Here is a 23900-nt window from a genome sequence, read left to right as displayed (position 1 = left end):
ATAAGGAAGGCCAGAGATCATCCAAACTTCTCTTCCAGCCCTTGTACCCATGGCCTTCTTAGGAATGGTTTTTCCTGAACTCTTTATCCCATTGGTTAATACATTCCAAGGGGTAGATTGTACACTTGGCTCCCCAAAATCATGGTGGTATTTTCTTTCACCTCTTGCCTCAGAATATTATATGAGGATCCATCTATTTTAAGCATATGAATTATTATAACTTTAGACCACAAATTGGGTCTAAAAAATATGTGAAATAGTTATATCTATAATGGATGTCCACCTAGAATTAATGGAGTTGGAGGAAGAAATCCTTTTGGAGACGAACCAGCAGTTTAACTATAGTCCCCTTAGTGTAATGGTTGGGGAGTTCCAGTATAGAGTTATTACGAATTGGCAGACTATTCTTATTTGGAAAGTTGTTTTGCTCTCAACAGTACTTTTCCTAGACTTCTTGAAGTACTTAGTGCCCCCTGGAGATTTGAGTTGATAGGTAGTATGTGAAGCTTATTTTAGGGGGAGGAAAGAAAGAGGAAGTTTTGCTTATCTTGTAATGAGCTTCATTAAGCAAGTCTCTTGTTACTGTTTATATAATCAGGGTAAATGCCTTTACCTTAGCAAGCAGTACTCCCCGTGAATAATGGCTCAGAACAAATGATATTTGCAAGCTTTTAAAATTTATAAACAAGGTATCACAGGCATATGATAATAACTTCTTCTCAAATGGGGTTGTTCCAACTTTAAAGCTTCACACATGGGAAACAAGTGCTCAAGGTTCGTGCTAATGTGATATGAAGGACTTCTTGTTCTTCTAAATGTATTTGGCAATTTTCCTGAAAGTTAAGCCAGTTTTTCAGCCTAGATATACCATGCAGACAGCTGTCATTCATAATATTGGGTCTGGAGCCAGACTGCCTTAATTAAATTGAATCTCAGCTATTACCAGAAACTACCTGTGTGATCTTGCTCTCAGTGACTCAGTTTTCTTACGTACCAAATGAGAACAATACCAGTATGTTCTTCATAGAGTCGTCATGAACATTCAGTGAGAAACTGTATGCAAAGTGTTGAGAACAGTCCTAGTCTCGGGCAGTGTTCAATATATATTGGCTATTTTATTATTCTTTCATAGATAATTCACCCTTGGCCCTACTACCATGAGGAAATGTAGTACACACGTAATATATCTTCACCTAAAAAAGTTCCTGTGTTTGTGAAATCACTATTTTGTGTTTAAGTGGAATTGTTGCAACTTCACACTCAGTAAAGGCCAGTAGAATTAGGTCATGAAAGGCACTGGAACTTCTAATGGAGCTGGGATTTCTATGGCAGGCACTTGGAGATACTGAAAACCTTTAAAGAAGGGGAGTGTTGCTACTAGCTTTGACTAGGCAAGAGGCAGGAGTGAAGGCACTGGGAGCATTTGGCTTGAGCCACATGTGGACGTAACGAAGAAAACAAAAATTGTCACAAAAGCTTCTATGGTTTGGTTTCACCGGGCTGTCATCCAAAAAAACTAAAAAAACCAAACTCATTGTCCTCAAGTTGATTCTGACTCATAAAGGACAGAGTAGAACTGCCCTGCAGAGTTTCCAGGGAGCAGCTGGTAGATTCAAACTCCCGACCTTTTGGTTAGCAGCAGGTCTCTTAACCACCATGCCACCAGTCATCTTAGGTACTCAGTAAATATTTGTTGATAGGATGAATACCCGGTATCCTGGATTCTCGATTTCAGTACAGTTCATGTCTCAAATGATTTAACAATGATCTCTCTTCCCCCTATACTACCTGATAGTATTCTTGGTCACATTTTCTTAACCAAAAAAAAAACTGCAAACCTGTTGCCATTGAGTCTATTCTAACTCATGGCTACTGCATGTGTTTCAGAGTAGAATTGCACTCCACAAGGTTTTCAATTGCTGTGATCTTTTGGAAGTAGATTCCAGGCCTCTTCCAAGGTAAGTTTGGGTGGATTTGAACCATCAACTTTTTGGTTACTAGTCAAGCACTTTACTGTTTGTACCACTTACCAAACCCATTGCCTTAGGCACTCACATTTCTTTATACATAACAAAAGTAAATGCTGATTTTGATAAACTGAGATTGCCTCCAAACAAACAAACTTAATGCAGTTCAGTTGGTTCCAACTTACAGCAGCCCTAAGGACAGAGTAGAACTGCCCCATAGGATTTCCAAGGAGTGGCTGGTGGATTTGGACTGCCGATATTTTGGTTAGCAGCTATAGCTCCTAGCCGCTGTGCCCTCAGTTTCTTATAATTTTAATTGTGAAATTAATAAATGTTAAAATTTTATATAGGAACAAAATTTATGGATTCTTGCAATAGGATGAGATATTAGACATCACTTGGCTATTTGTATTTTTACAGAGGTGCAGGCAATTTAAGAGGCTTAGCTAAGGTAACCTAGTTAGTTAATAATAGAGTTGATAATGAAATCAAGACATTCCAACTTCAACTCTTAGAATTAAAGGATGTTAGAGTAAAAAGGGAAGTGATGATTCATCTGGCCTGACTCCCATGTATTACAGAGAAGCATCCTGAGGCCCAAAGAAAAAACACTTTAGGTCACACATCTTAGCGATATCAGAGTTTGACCTTAAACTTAGTCCAGTATTCTTAATCCACCTATTTCCTGACCACAGTGATGAAACCAACTAACCTCTTGATTGAAAAAGCCATTGATACACATACATTTCAGAATATTTGAACAAATACACTTGATTATCATGTCCCAGACTGAAATAAATTCATTCAAAGTCCTCCTTCCCATTACAACCTCTTACCTGAAGAAGCACCCTGGTAGTGCAAAGGTTAAGCACTTGGCTGCTAACTGAAAGCTTGGTGGATCCAACTCACCCCATTTCTCTGCAGGAGAAAGACTTGGAGATCTGCTTACATAAAGATTACAGCCTAGGAAACTGTATGGGGCAGTTCTACTCTGTCATGTGGGGTTGCTAAAGGTTGGAATCAACTTGACAGCACCTAACATGAAAAACAATAACAACTCCTACTTGAATTTGAGCACAAAGTACAGAAGAAAGTTAATGACTAAGAAGGTTAATTCATGGCATTGTTACTATCGTGAGGCAGGTTTATACTGATGAATAGTAATTTCTGTTCAATAAGTCCTCTAAAAATCACTCTGCAAATGAATTAAAAACACTGTCCTCTTGGTAAGGGTATGAAGGATACCCATTGGGAATTTTTTTTTTTAATCTTTACGTCTGGCACACAGTGGCTGTTCAATAAATGTTTTTTGACTTTGATTCTTCTGATTTAAGCTCATTAACTCATTCCTTTCACAGCTGTTAACTGGGTGACTAGTTGGAATCGACTTGATGGCAACTGATTTTAGTATATTCAAAGTTCAAAATTCCTACAACACAAGGAGGGGTAGCCCAGGAAGCTTCCATTTTCATGGGCTATTAAAATGTTTAGTAGGCTAAGAGTTTACACACTAACACTTTCACTGTATGTAGAGTTGAAAAAGTAAAGCTGTTGCTATACAGATGACAGCATTGTCTTAGTCATCTAGTGCTGGTATAACAAAAATACCATAAATGGATGGTTTTAACAAAGAGAAGTTTATTCCCTCACAGTAAAGTAGGCCTAAAGTCCAAATTCAAGGTGTCAGCTCTAGGGGAAGGCATCCTGTCTCTTTGGGCCTTCTCATCAATGTTCCCCCAGACTAGGAGCTTCTCTGCATAGGGACCACGGGTCCAAAGGGTGTGCTTTGCTCCTGGGACTGCTTCTCTGTGCAGGAACCCTGGGTCCAAAGGATGAGCTCTGCTCCCAACACTGCTTTCTTGGTCCCCTTGTCTCTCTGGTCTCTTCTCTCTTTTATATCTCAAGAGATTGCCTGAAGACACAATTCAATCTTGTAGATTGAGTACCTGCCTCACTAACACAACTGCCACTTATCCTCCCTCATTAACATCATGGAGGCAGGATTTACAATATTTAGGAAAATCACACAATACTGGGAATCATGGCCCAACCAAATTGATAGACACATTTTTGGGGGGACACAATTCAACCCATGGCAAGCATCAACAAACCATTTCCTCTGTTCTTGTTCTATAGTCATTCCCTACAAGCAAGATGCCTCTGTTCAAACCAGATGTGCTGACATCCAGAACACCAAAGCAAGCTGTGCTTGGGAAACTGTCTGGCTAAGCAGTAGAGGAACCCAAGAGCCTGACACAATATAAATTGCAGAGGGTTTTGTAGATAAAGCAAAAATATTTTCCTGGAGGAAGTGGTGAGGCATTGTGATTTAGGGACCCATCATTTTTACTGCTCATAATGAGAGAAACGTGTTGCCTTCAGTCCACCAGCCTAAATAAATGATGACTCTCTGGAAGAGTGAGGAAGGACTTTAACATGAATTTGTCTGCCATCCAGGAGTACATTCTTTCTTAGGACATTTATTCCTTTTCTATCATCACTGCAAGATACAATTTGCATGCATGGTATTAATTTTTAAAATTACAAGCCATCATTCTTTAGAATGTTTCATTTCCATCAGTAATGCCTGGTACTTTTATATTTATGCATTCAATTAGCATGTATAATCAAAGAATTTTTAAGAGTGCAAAGGTGATTTTTCCTCTAATCTCTTTGGATTTTGTAATAGGAATTCTTAGCAAAGGATTGTGCTTAAGCAGATGTTCTCTAATATGGAAATGTTAAAATTCAAATAAAGATAAAATTTTAATGTGGAGCTGTATCTAATTTGTAGCATGTAATAACTTTGATTTGAGATAAATATTCCAAAAATAACAAAGATTTCCATCTGTGCTAGATGCTTTGAAATTTATGCCTTTATGTTGGTAATAAACATGATCTTTCTTCAATAATTCCACCAGTTTTAAGCAGTTTAGAAATATATAACGTAATTAAAGGATATTCCAAATTTGTTCTTCATTAATGCAGACAATGGGCACATCATTACAATTCCATGGGCTGTTAAAGCAGATTTTCCCCTTCCCTGTGCACTGTAGTAATGAGATTGAGTGAGTGTGGTCATTGTCAACCATGTTGTTGTTGTTATTGTACGCTGTCGAGTCAATTCCAACTCACAGACACCCTACAGGACAGGGTAGAACTACCCTATATGGTTTCCTAGCCTGTAATCTTTATGGAAGCAGATTGCCACATCTTTCTCCCACAGAGTGGTTGGTGAGTTCAAACCACTGAAATTTTGGTTAGCAGCCAAGCATTTAACCACTGCTCCAAAAAAATAAAAAAAACACCAAGGCTCCTTGTTGTCAACCATGTTATATCCAAATCCATGTAATAATTTGTCACCTGGTGCCCAGGACAGAATCCTGGAAATTACCACACATCCCTCTCTCCATCTCATTCTTCCATAAAAAGTCTATCAGCCACTAAACTCCGCCATTCTCATCAAAAAAATGTGTGTAATCTCTTCCCATTCCTACTATGAGTGGCCTTGTTAAAGACATCATTACTTTGCCTCCTGTAATAACCTTCTAGTTAATCTTCCTGCCTGCAATATTGCCTCCCTCAGATTACCTTCCACAGAGCTATCAGAAGAATGTATCTACAAGACAAGTCTGACTGTGGAATCTCCACTTAAACCCGTCAGTGGCTTTGCATTGCCTCAAGAATAAAGTCTTTGTTTCTTTCTTTCTTTTTTTTTTTTTTTATTGTGCCTTAAGTGAAAGGAAACCCTGGTGGCGTAGTGGTTTAGTGCTACAGCTGCTAACCAAGAGGTCGGCAGTTCAAATCCGCCAGGAGCTCCTTGGAAACTCTATGGGGCAGTTCTACTCTGTCATAAGGGTTGCTATGAGTCAGAATCGACTCGACGGCAGTGGGTGGTAAGTGAAAGTTTACAGTTCAAGTTAGTTTCTCATACAAAAACTTATACACACATTGTTACGTGACCCTAGTTGCTCTCCCTATAATGTGACAGCACATTCTCCCTTTCCACCCTGTATTTCCTGTGTCCATTCATCCAGCTTCTGTCCTTTTCTGTCTTCTCATCTCACCTCTGGACAGGAGGTGCCCATTTAGTCTCGTGTATTTACTTGAGCTAAGAAGCACACTCTTCACAAGTATCATTTTATGTCTTACAGTCCAGTCTAAACTTTGTCTGAAGAATTGGCTTCAGGAATGGTTTTAGTTTTGGGGTAATAGAGAGTCTGGGGGCCATGTCTTCTGGGGTCCCTCCAGTCTCAGTCAGACCATAAAGTCTGGTCTTTATACTAGAATTTGAGCTCTGCACCCCACTTTTCTCCTGCTCTGTCAGGGACTCTCTGTTGTGTTCCCTGTCAGGGCAATCATTGGTGGTATCTGGGCACCATCTAGTTCTTTTGGTCTCAGGCTGATGGAGTCTCTGGTTTATGTGGCCCCTTCAAGTTATTGTTTCTTAACACAGCATATGTAACCCTCTAGGACTGTTCACGCTCTATCTCACACACCCTGTTCCAGCCGCAGCAAAATTCCAGCAGTTTTCTGTACATGCCCACCATAAGTCTTATGCTCTGAGCCTTTGCTTACATTCCCTTTGACTGCAATGGTCATCTCTTTTAAAAGTGGAAGGCATTGTGATTATCAATGAGAACTCTTCTGATGAGGTAGCGGAGAGAATATAGCCTCTGGAAATGGACAAACATCTCTGTGCTTTAGTTACCACATTTATAAAAAAGGGGAGGGCCCTAGACAGGGTTGTTATATGCTGAGAAAAAACACATGCCACGGCCAGGCCCCTGTTAGACACCCCATGAATGGCAGCTACTTCAGCTCAGAGTCAACTTATTTACTCCCTGCCCTTCAGCTGGTCTGTTTGTTTCTACACTATGCTCTCATCACACTATTTTTTAAACCCTTATTTTCACACTTAATGTTTATGTTATCAACTTATGTTTATGATATCAATGATGTTAACAAGGATGCTTATGTTACCAACTTTATGTTGATATAACTGGACAATACATTCATTTGGACAGGGACCACATCTATGTTCTTTAAATCACCTCACATGATCAGCACCTAACACATAGTTATCTGTGTGATGAATCTGAGTGGGCATCCTGCTGGGTGACTGAAGGAGAATCTATAAAGTCCAGCTGCAAAGACATCTCTTCACATGTCTCTAACATGTGAATATGTATAGTCGTTATGATCTTCTTGTGTTTTCCTTCCAAATAAAATAACCTCTAGAGTGGACTCAATTTTTTTTTTTTTTCTCCCAGACCAGGAGGCACATAATAAAGAGTTAATGAAAGGCAGAAGAACAGCAAAAAGTGCACTGGGTGAAGCTACAGAAAAAAAAACCTGGGTTATAACCCAGATTTGCCACTGGGTAGATGTATGGCCCTGGGCAAGCCATTTAACTTCTCTAAGCCCCAGATTTCACATCTGTAAAATGAGGGTAATTATATATGCTCTGCTTATGGGTCGGGTGAATAGAAAGAGACCTATGATGCTTATGAAAGAGCTTTGTGACTCATTGAGCACCAAGCAAGCCATCATAGTCAGGAGGTGTTGAGTATTTAATAGCTGTAGTACTGGGCACACATTAAATACTGGTGTTTGTATTAAGTTGAAGAATGAACTCTTTGGGTATGTGACAATTTATAAGTAGCTCACTTTTAGGATACATTGAAAATCATATACATTTGCATGCTATGCATCAATTCTTTTACATAAAGATTAAAAATGTAGTCAAGCCATGAAAAATTAAACCAAACTCAAGATTGCAAGCATAATTATGACTCGGAGAGTATGTTAACAAGTCCACATTTGTACTTACCTCCCTGTGGAAAGAACTGAGAGTAAATCTCTTTGAAGGTTTCTTCATTAACGACACCACTGGGGCATTCCTAGAGGAAGTAGCAGAGAAGCAAAGTGAGCAAACTGTTCATAAAACTGATTTTCTGCACATTTTGAAGCAGAGCTGTCTACTGTGCAAAACTGCACCAAGAAAGTTAACCATTCATCCATTATTACAAAGAGAAAGAAAGCACACTATAAACTTCTTTGTTCCAGTTCTCACAGATTAAAAAAAAAAAAAGCAGATGTAAAAATTTTTGCGTAAGATGAGTACAAAGCTATTCTGAAATATTCAAGAACACACTGCTGATTTTAAGAAATCGTGTGTTTATTGTCTGTGAGGTAAGAAGAAATTATGTTGTTTTTATGCAGCAAGAATATTACAAGGTGCTTATAATATGGTCTCTGCTAAATCTTGGTCCTGGGTCCTCTGGAGATTTGCTGCATTCACACAGTCTTAAGGTCACTGAGAGAATGGTGTGCTGTGTTAGAGTCTAAGGTGGCCCAAGAAGCTACAAACAAGAATAGATACTAATTCCCATTAATAGGAATAGTTACTAAATCCCATTCCATGTTCATGAGTACACAATGACATGGCATTGTAACAAGTAATCTTGGGTTAGAGAGAGCCCCAAGATTTTTTAAACTTCTGGAGAGGAAAGTCTGAAAGAAACAGGCCTGAGCTTAATTCATTCCCATCAGTGTCCCACAGGTGGAGTTATCTGAGATTGACTGACCTTGGACTATTCATCTGGTGGGGCCATAGGGCAAAGCCACACTTGCGAGAGTGGATCTGGCAATTTCTCTAAAAGGAACTGCAATTCAAAATGTCAGAAGAGACCTGCTTGGTGCAGAAAATGAGGACTAGGCAAATGGGTTTATACTGAGATGGGGGAAAACCTTCCTCCATTCTTTGGGATGATTAGGACAGTCTGGTCAAGAATCTGAGGGGTAGAGACTTCAGAGTGGTGTCGACTGACAGTCATACAACAGTCAAACATCAAGGCACATGGGGGACACTAACTGTACATTGTAGGCGGAGAAGTGCCAAGTTCTGTACAGTTCCTTTTAGCAACTTCTCATGAACAGCCCTTTCTAACCTCAACTCCCTGTGCTTTAATTGTTATAGCTGAACTGTGACACTATGGAATTCTCCCAGGACTAAATTCATTGGGTGAGTTAGGAATGTGCTAATTTCTCAAGAGGCCTGACATTAGACATGAATATTCTGTTCACTTTATATTTGGCACTGTCCCTGGGATCTTCACTGATCGTCTGTTGAAATCTTTAAAGCTTCTCTTAACCTTTAAAGTTATTGAGCCACCACTAATAAACTTAATTGCAGTGTGATGGATCACTTTAATGTGGCCTTTCTCCCCATGGTCTTGCAACTCCCACCCAAGTGACTGGGTGAGACTGTGCAAATAGGGTAATTGTGGACCACCAAGGGGATTGGTCAGTTTTGTTATCCCACTGGGCTTGAAATCAGCCATCACAGAGGTGGGAAGGAGAGAATCCTACCACCACAAAGGAAGCAGAGCAACAGAAGCAGTGGTAGAGAAATGGCAACAGGAGAGACTGACAGGAGAAAGTGTAGTGAGCTTTCAGGCCCACGGAGCAAAAAAGTTGAATGCCAGAGAGAGGCATGTCTGTGAGTATGGCTGGGAAGAAAGAGGCTGTCTTGCTGGAAGAACTGTATCCTAAGTGTTCCTGAGCCTGAGTTATAACATGTTACTTACCTAATAAGCCCCATAATCGTGAATTTTGTCTGTGAGTTCTGTGCGGCCATTGCAATGAATTGTCAAACCCAGCGCAGAAGTAGAGAGTGTGGTGGGAGGGACGGTTGGTGTCAGAATTGGTAAATATGGTGGAGGAAGAAGGCATGTCTGACCGCCACCTCATGGGAGTCGTCAGCCTTGGGCTTTTGATCTTGATTCTCCTTCCCCCTTGTGAAGTTAGAGGAGGTCAGATGCTGTCCCCATGCCATTTTTACATTAATTTTTTTAATTTGATCTTTATTTATACCTATCAGTCAACTATAATGTGCTTCTATTTTCTCATTTGTTGGTCTGACAGGGAGGACCTCTGATATATCAACTCCATTTTGAATTATAGCCTCAATGTGAGTTTCCATTTACAGAGCTTGCCTACGATTTTTTTTTTTCCTCTCTCGTTTGAACATTCAAATGAGTCTATGACTTAGCTAGCCAACACATTTCCTTTCACAGAAGCAGAACTGGAGATTCCTAGTGGTAAAGAACCCTGTTACTTATCTAGCCAATAACAGAGCTGGGATGTAGACTTGGGCCTTTCCAAGACACCTCAAAGTTTCAGGTTAGATGAGCCTTTTTGGAACAATGATGACCTCAAAGACCTAAGGAGATTGGTAAACAAAAACACTCAAAAAAGCAAAGAAATGAGTAAACAATCAATCCTTAAAGCCCCCGAAAAAGAAAGAAGATGGCACATATACAGATTATCATCCCCAAAGTTTTGGCTAAATGACCATTTAGACTCTGCTTAGTTAGCAGCAACAGAAGCAACTTTAAGAGCAAATAAACACTTTGCAGTTGGACCCTCTCTCACAAGGAAGTTGTGATTTACTGGCTATTTACCTCTGAAACATCTGCTTGTAGTAAGAAGAGAGCAAATAGACGACTCCACCATCAGGTGGCACATTTGGGCAAGGTCAGAGATGGAAACGTGCCTTGGAGTCAAAGTGATGCTGGCAAGGGATGGAGATGGAAAGTGGAGCAATATCCGCGCTCTGCACACTCGTCAGCTGCCTTTGGGCTCTAGATGTATTTGGTATATCTTGTAATGTGAAAGGACATTTAGAAGCTGTAATGCCTCACATGTGTTCATTTTATGTTTAATCACATGTCTTTGTGAGGTAAAATCCTTTATTTGCCAAATGAAAGCACCTGGTCAAGTTTCAGAGTAGTAAGTCTCGCCGGGAGAATTTTTGTCTTTACTCCTCTCTCATCCATTACATTAAACTTACACCTTCAACAAATATGTATTAACCCAAAAAATATATATAAATATGTATATAAATATGTATTACATGCCTGTTATTCTAGAACTCCTAGAAACTGGGGATACAGGAATAAATAAGTCAAAGATCTTGCCCTCACAAAACCTATATCTAAATAGAAGAAGACAGAAAACAAGATAAAACATAAAAATAGCAATTCATAGAGTGATAATCTTTTATTAAGTCTGAAAAGTTCTTATATGAAGCCCATGTATTTTACTTAGTTCAGGAGAGAAAAATTAAACATGTTCTATAGGACTTTAGTGAATTAGAAAGTGGTGCAAACGATTTATTTTCTAACTCTTTCTTCAATTCTTTTGTAGCGTGACTACCTCTCCATTAACAATGAATTAGACCTGTACCCATAAACAATGTGGCTGCATTGGTTGGGTTAACTCTTGCTGCTGTAACAAATAGGCCCCCAAATATACAACAAATCAAACAGAAGTAAGTATATTTCTTGCTCATGTGACAGCCATGAATGGATAAACATGTTAGTTGATGGTTCTCCTTGGAGTTATTAAAACGCTGTGGCTCATGGTGGCTCTAGCAACTTCATCATGTGGCTTCTAACGTCTCTGTGCTTGTCTCATTTAGAAGCAGAAAAATAGCAAAGAGGAATATGCATGGGAGTTTTTATGAGCCAGGTCTGGAAGTGGTACACATCATTTCTACTCTCATTTGGTTAGCTAAAAACCACTTAGCATGACCATCCCAAAACATAAGACAGACTGCTATTCATAAGGTTTTCACTGGCTAATTCTTTTCAGAAGTAGACTGCCAGGTCCTTCTTCCTAGTTTTTCTTAGTCTGGAAACTCAGCTGAAACCTGTTCTCCATGGGTGACCCTGCTGGTATCTGAATACCGGTAGCATAGCTTCCAGCATCACAGCAACACACAAGCCCCCACAATATGACAAACTGACAGATATGTGGGGGTAAAAGAGATTATGGACTTAAAATAGCACAGAATATGCAATTGGTTGTTTTTATAGCAATGTGGTATAGCTGATTGCCATCAAATCATCCTTGCTTGAATAAAAACAGGCAAATCTTTTTACCCTTTGAAGAGATCTGTACACAAGCCTTGACATAGTCTGGTAACTTTCAAAACAACCATTAGATTCATGAGGCAACTAAATTACTGCACTGTCAGTTCACAAGATTACACAGATGTCAAATCCCCATGTGGGTGTGAGACTTTCTCACAAACTTAGTGGAAGCATAAAGAGCCTTAAAGTGGGTTTAAACCATTTGGTCCTGTGATTCCCCTTCTGGGATTAGTTGTAAAGAAAAAACAGAAGTGGAGTCACAGATATATGCACTAGAATGTTAATTATATTGTTATTTACATGGAATCCTAAAATACTGAAATTACTTCCATGTCTAACAATAGAGTAAGTTCAAATAACGCCTTATTATGCAGCCATTAAAAATTATGACATGGGAAAATCTTCAGGATTTGTAAAGTTGAAAATGTAATATGATCCAATGCTATATTTCTGTAGTATCTCAATTTTATTTGCATGGTATATTAATATATTCTTAGGTAAAATGCCAAAAGTCTGTCTATTAACAATGATTATCTTTGAGTAGTAGGATTATGGGTGATTTTTATTTACTCTAATTTTTTCCATAGGCTGTAGGTTTTCATAAAATAATCATTTTTTAATAATCAGACAAAAATGTCATTAGAAAATAGAAATCATAAGTGTTTATAAAAGGCTGTAGTAAGTTTTCAAGGGACAGATGAGTGGGGCTTCCCTCACCTTCCCTAAGCCTGGAAACTCAGCTGCTTCTTGGGTCCTTCCTCTTCAAGTGAGGAAAGCCAAATGGACAAATTCATACTCAGACTGCATGGTTTAAAGCCAGAAAAAGTGTACATCAGGATTGTATCCTTTCACCATACCTCTTCCGTCTATGGAAACTTGGTGGCATAGCAGTTAAGTGCTATGACTGCTAACCAAAATGTCGGCAGTTCAAATCCACCAGGCACTCCTTGGAAACCCTTTGGGGCAGTTCTACTCTGTCCTATAGGGTCGCCATGAGTCAGAATCGACTCAACGACAATGGAGTTTTTAACGGGTTTATTCAATCTATATGCGAAGCAAATAATCTGAGAAACTGGACTACATGAAGAACAATGGTGCATCAGGATTAGAGGAAAACTCATTAACAACCTGCATTATGCAGATGACACAAACTTGCTTGCTGAAAGTGAAAAGGACTTGAAGCACTTACTGATGAAGATCAAGACCACAGCCTTCACTATGGATTACACCTCAACATAAAGAAAACAGAAATCCTCACAACTGGATCAGTAAGCAACATCATGATAAATGGAGAAAAGACTGAAGTTGTCAAGGATTTCATTTTACTTGGATCCACAATGAACACCCATGGAAGTAGCAGTCAAGAAATCAAAAGATGCATCGCATTGGGTAAATCTGCCACAAAAGACCTCTTTAAAGTGTTGAAAAGCAAAGATGTCACTTTGAGGACTAAGGAGCACCTGACCCAAGCCATGGTGTTTTCAATTGCCTCATATGCACGTGAAAGCTGCACAATGAATAAGGAAGACCAAAGAAGAATTGATGCCTTTGAATTGTGGTGTTGGTGAAGAATATTGAAAATACCATGGGCTGCCAAAAGAATGAACAAATCTGTCTTGAAAGAAGTATAACCAGCCTGTTCCTTAGAAACAAGGATGACGAGACTATGTCTCATACTTTGGACTTGTGAGGAGGGATCAGTCTTGGAGAAGGACATCATGGTGGTAAGGTAGAGGGTCAGCGAAAAAGAAGAAGGCCTTCAATGAGATGGATTGACACAGTACCTGCAACAATGGACTCAAGCATAGCAACAATTGTGAGGATGGCACGATACTGGGCAGTGTTTTGTTCTGTTGTGCTAGGGTCACTATGAATCGGAACTGACTTGATAACACCTAAAAACAACCTAAGAACAACATCAATCTCTTTTAACCCTTCCAACAACTTTGAAAGGTAGGATTATTTAGGGATGAGGAAAATGAGTCTTAGAAAGATTAAGTAATTTATTTGAGTTCCACAGTTTTTGACAGTCATCCATTTGTTCATTCTTTGAACAAATAGTTATTTAGTAGACTCTTTTATAGGGTCACTATGAGTCGGAATCGACTGAATGACAACGGGTTTTTTATGTGGTAAGATGGAGCTCCAGTGGCACAGTGGTTAAGCATTCAGCTTCTAACCAGAGAGTTCGAAGTTTGAATCCACCAGCTGTCCCTTGGATACCCTACAGGGCGGTTCTACTCTGTCCCATAGACTTGCTATGAGTCAAAATCAACTTAAGGGCACTAGGTTTGGTTTTTGTTTTTTATGTGCCAAGATGGAGTCATGGTAGCAATGGTTAAGAGCTATGGCTGCTAACCAAAAGGTCAGCAGTTTGAATCTACCAGCTGCTCATTGGAAACTCTATGAGGCAGTTCTACTCTGTCCTATAGAGTTGCTAGGAGTCAGAATTGACTAGACGGCAATGGGTTTTTTTGATTGTGTATCAAGAGGAGTTCCTGGGTGGTGCAAACAGTTAACGTGCTAGGCTACTAACCAAATGGTTGGAGGTTGGAGTCCACCCAGAGATGCCTGGGAAGAAAGGCCTAGAGATCTACTTCTGAAAAATCAGCCACTGTAAACCCTATGGAGCATAGTTCTACTTTGACACACATGAGGTCTCCACGGCTTGATGTTAATTGGTTATATGTCAAGCACTGTCGTAGACACTGAGAATAGAGGAGTGAGTTAAGAAAAGATACTAATCTTGCACTTATGGAACTTTCTTCTCAGTGGAATCAAACTCACACCTCCTTGGTTCCAATGACCACAATTTTGTCCTGTCTTCAGGGTTATCATCTTTTTTCCACTAGAATTGAAAAGGTGGCCTCTAGGTGAACCATCTGTGGAAATACTTCCTTTGGGAAGATATACAAGGTTTGTTTGCACCCAGAGCCATCCATCTGGGCCTTGTTGGAGAGGGCCACATGCCAAAGGAAGCTATTTCAATAAAAAACGGAAACATTGATTAAAAAAATATTTTTATTATGAAGTATAGTTTAAGGTACTTGGTGAAATAATTTTAAATTTAGAAACCATTCCCTTTATCTAGTCCATCAAGGACCTCTCTACTTCCCTCCTTACCATACTCCTTACTTGTATTATGAATGGCTAGACAGTAATGTGCTCTCAAAAAGGTTCTGGTTTTTAGAACAGGTTAAAAGAACTACTGCATCAAATACTAAAGAGCTGAAAGTTCTCGACACTCTCCTGGATGGCACATTAATTTCTTATGACCAGTGATTTTCCTTTATTGCTTCTTAAACCCTTTACCATGATACTATCAGAAAGGAATATATGTGGAGTCAGATTTTCTTAGCACATAAATTTAGATTTAGATTTAGAGAAACTTGCCTATTTGGGCCTTATAGATATGCAACCTGATGGTCCTTTTCATACCCCTGAGGGCTTTGTGTGACAGACACAATTTATGCTTGACTACTAACCTAAAGGTTGGCGGTTCAAGCCCACTCAGAGGCTCTGTGGAAGAAAGGCCTGGCAATCTGCTTCCATAAAGATTACAGCCAGGAAAATCTTATGGAGTATTTCTCCTCCATAATACACTAGGCTACCATGAGTTGGAATTGACTCATTGACAATGGGATTGGCTTTAGATATTGTTATGATAAACATGTCAATATCCATTGTACATGTGCAATGCATATTTTGATACTCTTAATAAAGTATTGCTATTTTATGATAAAAAGAATTATTATGATGATGATAAGCTAAGACCTATGAGTCCTTTCTATATTTTCAGGCATCTTGTCAAATGCTTTACATGAATTATCACATGTGAGTGAATAGATACTAGTTTACTTCCATTTTACAAATGAGTAAACTGCTTTGGAGGGAAACAGCTCAAGTTCGTGTAATTAGAAAACGACAGAGCAAGAATTGTAACTCATGTAGACCATGCTGTAAACTGATATCTTATATTGCCTCATAAACAATTTTAAACATTTGAGTGGATTCAGGGTTGCTGGTAATATTGTACTTATTCACATTCTTATATGCTCCTAGGTGGCTGCAAAAGGTTAATACACTCAGCTCCTACCAGAAAATTTGGAAGTTCAAGTTCAACCAGAGGTGCCTCGAAAAAAAGTCCTGGTGATCTACTTCTGAAAAATCAGCCACTGAAAACCCTGTAGAGCAGAGTTCTCCTCTGAATACACATGGGGTCACCATAAGTCAGAATCAATTCGATGGCAACTTTTTTTTTTAAACTGCCTTGACCGACCTCAGAGGGCTATTATGAAAATTAATAAGACAATGTATGTAAAGCTCTTAGTGCTCTGCCTTGAACATCATAATTGTTCATTAAATATTGCTGTGTTGTTGAGTGTCAGCTAGTCAATTCCAACTCATAGTGACCGCAAGTGACAGAGTAGAACTGCCGTGTAGGATTTTCTTGCCTGTAATCTTTACAGAAGCTGGTCACCAGGTCTTTCTCCTGCAGAGCCACTGGGTGGGTTGGAACCACCAACCTTTCAGTTAGCAGCCCAGTGCTTAGCTATTAGTATAACAGGAATAACCTAGATAATAATAATCTGGCAAGCAGAATATCTTCACACAAAGGGTCTCTGTTATATCAGTGTGGCTATAACAGGGTTAAATTGTGTTCATCAAAGTGGTTGCACCAAGAATGGTGGAGGTCCAATACAATCCAATGAGCTTATAAAGCAAATATGAGTGATGATTTCTACCTAGCATTATAAATTGAATCCACTCTATCTCATGTCATCAGGGTTCACTCTCAAAGGCAAAGGAATTACTGCAGTTGTAAATGCCATCAAAGAAGAATAAAGGCCACCATACTGGAAATAAATGTCAGAAGAAACCCAGGAGCCTTTGATTCATTAATGTAAATGAATCTTTACTCCAGCACTGCTTGGGTGACTACATTAGAAATACAGTAGGCTGTGGAAGTACAGTATTGGGAAGGGTACTTTGAAGTGCAACCAATGTTTGCATAAGAAAATGCTAAAGAAATTATTTTTTGAGGTACATCATGGGTCCTTATTCTTCTACCTCATAAAAAAGACTTTCAGCATTTCCTCAAAAGTTGTCAGAGATCTGCTAAAATGTTCTAGAAATGGATGCAGTGATACCAAATCAGACATATTTTCTCAATAACATGTGTTCACTACACTTGCTGACCCCCACGCATCTGTCAGTTTGTCATATAGTGGGGGCTTGCATGTTGCTATGATTCTAGAAGAAGCTACGCTACTGATATTCAAATACCAGCAGGGTCACCCATGGTGTACAGGTTTCAGCTGAGCTTCCAGACTAACATAGACTAGAAAGAAGGACCTGGTGGTCTACTTCTGAGAAAAGTGAGCCAGTAGAAACCTTACGAATAGCAATGGAACATCATCTGATATTGTGCTGGAATATAAGCTCCTCAGGTTGGAAGATGCTCAAAAGATGACTAGAGAAGAGCTACCTCCTCAGTAGAGTAGACCTTAATGAAGTGGATGGAGTCAAGCTTTCGGGACCTTCATTTGCTGATGTGGCGTGACTCAAAATGAGAAGAAACAGCCGCAAACATCCATTAACAATCAGGAAGTGGAATGCATGAGGTATGAATCTAGGAAAATTGGAAATCGCCAAAAATGAAATGGAATGCATAAACATCAATATCCTAGGTATTAGTGAGCTGACATGGAATGACATTGGCCATTTTGAATCAGACAATCACATGGTTTACTATGCCGGGAATGACAAATTGAAGAGGAGTGGCATTGCATTCATCGTCAACAAGAACGTTTCAAGATCTATCCTGAAGTACAGCTCCATCATTGATAGGATAATATCCACAAAGGTGACCAGTTAATATGATTATTATTCATATTTATGCACCAACCACTAAGGCCAAAGATGAAAATTTTTACCAGCTTCTTTGCAAAAAATGCAAAGATTTTTTACCAACTTCTGCAGTCAGAAATTGATGGAACATGCAATTAGAATGTATTGTTAATTACTGATGATTGGAATGAGAAAGTTGTAAAGAAAGAAGAAGGATCAGTAGTTGGAAAATATGGCCTTGGTGATAGAAATGATGCCAGAGATGGCATGACTGAATTTTGCAAGACTAACAACTTCTTCATTGAAAATACGTTTTTTCACCAACGTAAAATGCGACTGTACACATGTACTGCACCAGATGGAATACACAGGAATCAAATCGACTACATCTGTGGAAAGAGATGATGGAGAAGCTCAATAATATCAGTCAGAACAGAACAAGGCCAGGGCCAACTGTGGATCAGATCATCAATTACTCATATGCAAGTTCAAGACGAAGTTGAAGAAAATTAGAACAAGTCCACGACAGCCAAAGTACAACCTTGAGTATATACCACCTGAATTTAGAGGCCATCTCACAAATAGATTTGACACATCGAACACTAATGACCAAAGACCAGACAAGTTATGGAATGACATAAAGGATATCATACATGAAGAAAGCAAGAGGCCATTAAAAAGACGGGAAAGATAGGAAAGATCAAAATGGATGTCAGAAGAGACTCTGAAACTTGCTCTTGAACGTTGAGTAGCTAAAGCAAACAGAAATGATGAAGTAAAAGAACTGAACAGAAGATTCAAAAGGCAGCTTGAGAAGACAAAGTAAGAAATTATAATGACATGTGCAAAGACCTGGAGTTAATAAACCAAAAGGGAAGAACACACTTGGCATTTCTCAAACTGAAAGAACTGAAGAAAAAATTGAAGCCTGGAGATGCAATAGTGAAGGATTCTACAGGCAAAATACTGAATGATGCAAGAAGCATCAAAAGAAGATGGAAGGAATACACAGAGTCACTATACCAAAAAAAATTGGTCGATGTTCAAACATTTCAGGAGGTAGCATATGATCAGGAACCCATTGTACTGAAGGAAGAAGTCCAAGCTGCACTGAAGACATGGGCAAAAAACAAGTCTAGGAATTGACGGAATACCAATTGAGATGTTTCAACAAACAGATGCAGCACTGGAAGTGCTCATGCATCTATACCAAGAAATTTGGAAGACAGCTACCTGGCCAATCAACTGGAATGGGTCCATATTTACGACATTCCAAAGAAAGGTGATCCAACCATATGCAGAAATTACTAAACAATGTCATTAATATCACACAAAAGTAAAAATTTCTGAAGATCATTCAAAAGTGGTTGCAGCAGAACATCGACAGGGAACCGCCAGAAATTCAAGCCAGATTCAGAAAAGAATGTAGAATCAGGCATATCATTGCTGATGTCAGATGGATGCTGGCTGAAAGCAGAGAATACCAGAACACGGTTTGTTGTTGTTTGTTGTTAGGTGAAGTTGTGTTGGTTCCAACTCAGAGTGACCCTATGTACCACAGAATGAAACACTGCCTGGTCCTGTGCCATTCCCACAATCATCGTTATGTGTGAGCCATTGTTGGAGCCACTGTGTCAATCCACCTCGTTGAGGGTCTTACTCTTTTCCTTTGACCCTGTAGTTTACCAAGCATGATATCCTTCTCCAGGAACTGATCCTCCTGGCGACATGTTCAAAGGATGTTAGATGCAGTCTCGCCATCCTTACTTCTGAGAAGCATTCTGGTTGTACTTCTTCTAAGACAGATTTGTTTGTCCTTTTGGCAGTCCATGGCATATTCAATATTTTTTACCATCACCACAATTCAAAGGCGTCAGCTCTTCTTCTCTCTTCCTTATTCATTGTGCAGCTTTCACATGAATGTGATGTGACTGAAAATACCACGGCTTGGGTCAGGTGCACCTTAGTCTTCAAGGTGACATCTTTGCTTTTCAACACTTTAAAGAGGTACTATGCAGCAGATTTGCCAATGCAATGTGTCTTTTGATTTCTTAAGTGCTGCTTCCATGACTGTTGCTTGTGGATCCAAGTAAAATGAAATTCTTGATAACTTCAATCTTTTCCCTGTTCATCATGATGTTGCTTATTGGTCCAGTTGTGAGGATTTTTTTTTTTTTTTTTATGTTGAGGTAATCCATAGTGAAGGCTGTGGTCTTAATCTTTATCAGTAAGTGCTTCAAGTCCTTTTCACTTTCAGCAAGCAAGGTTGTGTCATCTGCATAACACAGGTTGTTAATGAGTCTTCCTCCAATCTTCATGCCTTATTCCTCTTCATATAGTCCAGCTTCTTGGATTATTTGCTCAGCATACAGATTGAATAGGTATGGTGAAATGATACAACCCTGACACACACCGTTCCTGACTTTAAACCACGCAGTACCCCCTTGTTCTTTATCTGAAACAACTGCTTCTTGATCTATGTACAGGTTCCTCATGAGCATAATGAAGTGTTCTGGAAAGAGGTTTACCTGTGCTTTATTGACTATGCAAAGGCATTAAACTGTGTGGATCAGAATAAAATATACATAACATTTCAAAGAATGAGAATTCCAGAATACTTAATTGTGCTCACGAGGACCCTGTACATTGGCCAAGAGGCATTCGTTCAAACCGAACAAGGTGATACTCCATGGTTTAAAGTCAGGAAAAGTGTGCATCAGGATTGAATCTTTCACCATATTTATTCAATGTGTATGCTGAGCAAATAATTCAAGAGGGTGGAGTATATGAAGAAGAACACAGCATCAGGATTGGAGGAAGACTCATTAACAACCTGCAATATGCAAATGATACTACCTCGCTCATTGAAAGTGAAGGGGACTTGAAGCACTTACTGGTGAAGACCAAAGACCACAGCCTTCAGTACGGATTATACCTTAGCATAAAGAAAACAAATATCTTCACGACTAGACCAATCAGTAACATCATGATATATGGAGAAAAGACTGAAGTTGTCAAGGACTTCATTTTACTTAGATCCATAATCAACCCTCATGGAAGCAGCAGTCAAGAAATCAAAGGACACATTGCATTGGGTAAATCTGCTGCAAGAGAACTCTTTAAGTGTTAAAAAGCAAAGATGTCACCTTGAAGACTAAGGTGCACCTGACCCAAGTCATGGTGTTTTCAATTGCCTCATATGCATGCAAAAGCTGGGCAATGAATACAGAAAACTGAAGAAGAATCATTGCCTTCGAAATATGGTGTTGGTGAAGAATACTTGAGTATAACATAAGCTGCACAAAGAACCAACAAACCTTTCTCGGAAGAAGTACAGTCAGGATGGTTCTTAGAAGCAAGAATGGCAACACAGTCTCACATACTTTGGACATGTTATCTGGAGGACTCAATCCCTGGAGAAGGACATCAAGCTTGGTAAAGTAGAGGGTCAGCGAATGAGGAAACCCTCAACAAGATGAATTGACATGATGACTGCAACAATGGGCTCAGTCATTACAACGATTGTGAGGATGGTGAAGTACCACGCAGTGTTTCGTTCTGTTATGCATAGGGTCGCAATGAGTGGAACTGACTGGATGGCACCCAACAACAACAACAACACTTGCTTAAATTTCCTCTTTTCCTAAATCACCCTGTTTTGGTATATCTTCGTTATAGGTTAATTTGTGTTCCCCAAAATATGTGTTGGAATTCTAACCCTTATATCCATGAATGGAATCTTGTTGTGTTAATTAGGTCATTCCTGAGTAGGGTGGGTTATAATATAATTACTCCTGAGTTATAAAGAGACCAGAAGAGATACAGAGACACACATGGGGGAAGACAGATGTCATGTGAGTGTCGTCTACAAGCCAAGGAACCAATGAACGCCGGAGACTATTGGCGAGGAAGGAAACAACATGGTGAGACCCTGATTTGTACTTTTAGTCTCTAGAACTGTGATAAAATAAATTTCAGTTCTTTAAAACCACCCACTTGTGGTATCTGTGTTACAGTAGCAATAGGACACTAACACAATCTCCACTTTTCAGTTTCAGAAATATTATTAAACATTTATAGATTCTTTTTCATGAATCAAATGAGAAATTTATGGCACAAAAATATCACAGAAAAAAACAAAAACCAAAAGTACCGGTGAAATAAATAGCTGTTCGGGGACTCTTTAAGGATATAAAAAAAAGTCACATCTTCAAAGCACCTATGCACTACCTCAACCCTCACACCCATCTCTGGTACCAAAGAGGACATCATGGCATTGGTTTTGAGGAATTTAAACTGGAAACCTTTGGTTTCTACCATGAGAAATGTCATGGAATCCCATGTTGTCCGCTGCTTTTATTTTAGCTCTTCTTCCTGAAAAAGGATGTTGACTGAGGCCTCTTCAGTAGTAGCAAAGGCAGACTATGGGCAGAAATACCAAAACAATACAAAAGCAGAGAAAGAAGGAAAACTGCTCACCACCCAAATAAGAGACAAGAACCATCCCCCTGGCAACTTTGTGAAAGAAGTTACTGTCTTTTTAAGAAAATAGTTATTGTACTTTAGATGAAAGTTTACAGAGCAAAATAGTTTCTCATTATACAGTTAATACCCATATTGTTTTGTGACATTGATTGCTGCCCCCAAGACATGTAAACACTCTCCCCTTCTCAACTTTGGATTCCCCATTACCAGCTTTCCTGTCCCCTCTTGCATTCTCATCTTTGCTCCTGAGCTGGTGTGCCCATTTAGTCTTGTTTTGTTTTATGGGCCTGTGTAATTTTTGGCTGAAGGGTGAATCTCAGGAGTGATGTCAGTATTGAGTTACAAAGGTGTCCAGGGACCATACTCTCTGAGTTTCTCCAGTCTCTGTCAGACCAGTAAGTGTAGTCTTTTTTTATGAGTTACAATCTTGGTCAACACTTTTCTCCAGCTCTGTCCCAGACCCTCTATTGTGATCCCTGTCAGAGCAGTTGTTGGTGGTAGCTGGGCACCATGTATATGTGCTGGACTCAGTCTGGTGGAGGCTGTGCTAGTTGTGGCCCATTAGTCCTTTGTATTAATCTTTCCCTTGTGTCCTTGGTTTTCTTCATTGTCCCTTGCTCCAGACAGGGTGGGACCAGTGAAGTATCTTAGATGGCCCCTCACAAGCTTTTAAGACCCCAGATGCTACTCACCAAAGTAGAATGTGGAACATATTCTTTATAAACTATGTTATGACAATTGATCTAGATGACCCCTGAGACCATGGTCCCCAGCCCTCAGCCCTGTAACTGGTCTCTCGGGGAGTTTAGATATGTCTATGAGGCTTCCATGACCTTACCTTGGTCAAGTTGTGCTGACTTTCCCAGTATTGTGTACTGTCTTACCCTTCATCAAAGTTACCACTTACGTTTTGTCTAGTGTTTTTCCCTTCCCTCCACTCCTCTTCCTAGTAACCATTGAAGATTGTTTCTTTCTGTGTGTAAACTTTTTCATTAGTTTTTATAATAGTGGTCTCATACAGTATTTGTCCTTTTGTGATTGAACTATTTCACTCAGCATAATGCGCACCAGATTCATCCACGTTGTGAGATGTTTGGCGAATTGATCTTTTTTTATTGTTGTGTAGTATTTCATTTTGTGCATGTACCATAGCTTGTTTATCCATTCACCTGTTGATGGGCACTTAGGCTGTCTCCTTCTTTTTGCTATTGTGAATAATGCTGCAATGAACATGGGTATGCATATGTCTATTTGTGAGACAGGTCTTATTTCTCTAGGATATATTCCTAAGAGTGGGTTGCTAGATCAAATGGTATTTCTATTTCTAGCTTTTTAAGGAAGCTCCATATCGTTTTCCTAAGTGGTTGTACCATTTTGTATTCCCACCAGCAGTGCGTAAGAGTTGCATTCTCTCTGCAGCCTCTCCAACATTTGTTATTTTCTACTTTTTTTGATTCATGCCAGTAGTGTTGGGTATGATGATATCACATTGTAGTTTTGATTTGGATTTCTCTGCTAGCTAGTGATTGCGAGCATTTCCTCATGAGTCTGTTAGCCGCCTGAAGGTGTTCTTTGGTGAAGTATCTATTCACATACTTTGCCCATTTTTTAATTGGATTATTTGTCTTTTTGTTGTAGAGGTGATGGATTTTCCTAT

The 23900-nt window shown here is 39.4% G+C and overlaps 1 protein-coding gene across 4 annotated transcripts in view; it reads right to left on the bottom strand.

The window, feature by feature from the left end:
* The window catches only part of KCNIP4 (potassium voltage-gated channel interacting protein 4), a 674319-nt gene that overhangs the window by 15131 nt on the left and 635288 nt on the right, over positions 1-23900 (bottom strand). For all 4 annotated transcript variants that reach the window (XM_049886446.1, XM_049886447.1, XM_049886448.1 and 1 more), the window contains one exon: positions 7801-7870. In XM_049886446.1, the coding sequence (XP_049742403.1) occupies positions 7801-7870 (70 nt within the window). The remainder of the gene's footprint in view (positions 1-7800; positions 7871-23900) is intronic.

This window comes from Elephas maximus, chromosome 5 (assembly GCF_024166365.1).
Source record: "Elephas maximus indicus isolate mEleMax1 chromosome 5, mEleMax1 primary haplotype, whole genome shotgun sequence".
Lineage (NCBI taxonomy): Eukaryota > Metazoa > Chordata > Mammalia > Proboscidea > Elephantidae > Elephas > Elephas maximus.
Note: the sequence above shows the minus strand (reverse complement) of the source record. Positions and strands in the feature narration are given on the sequence as shown.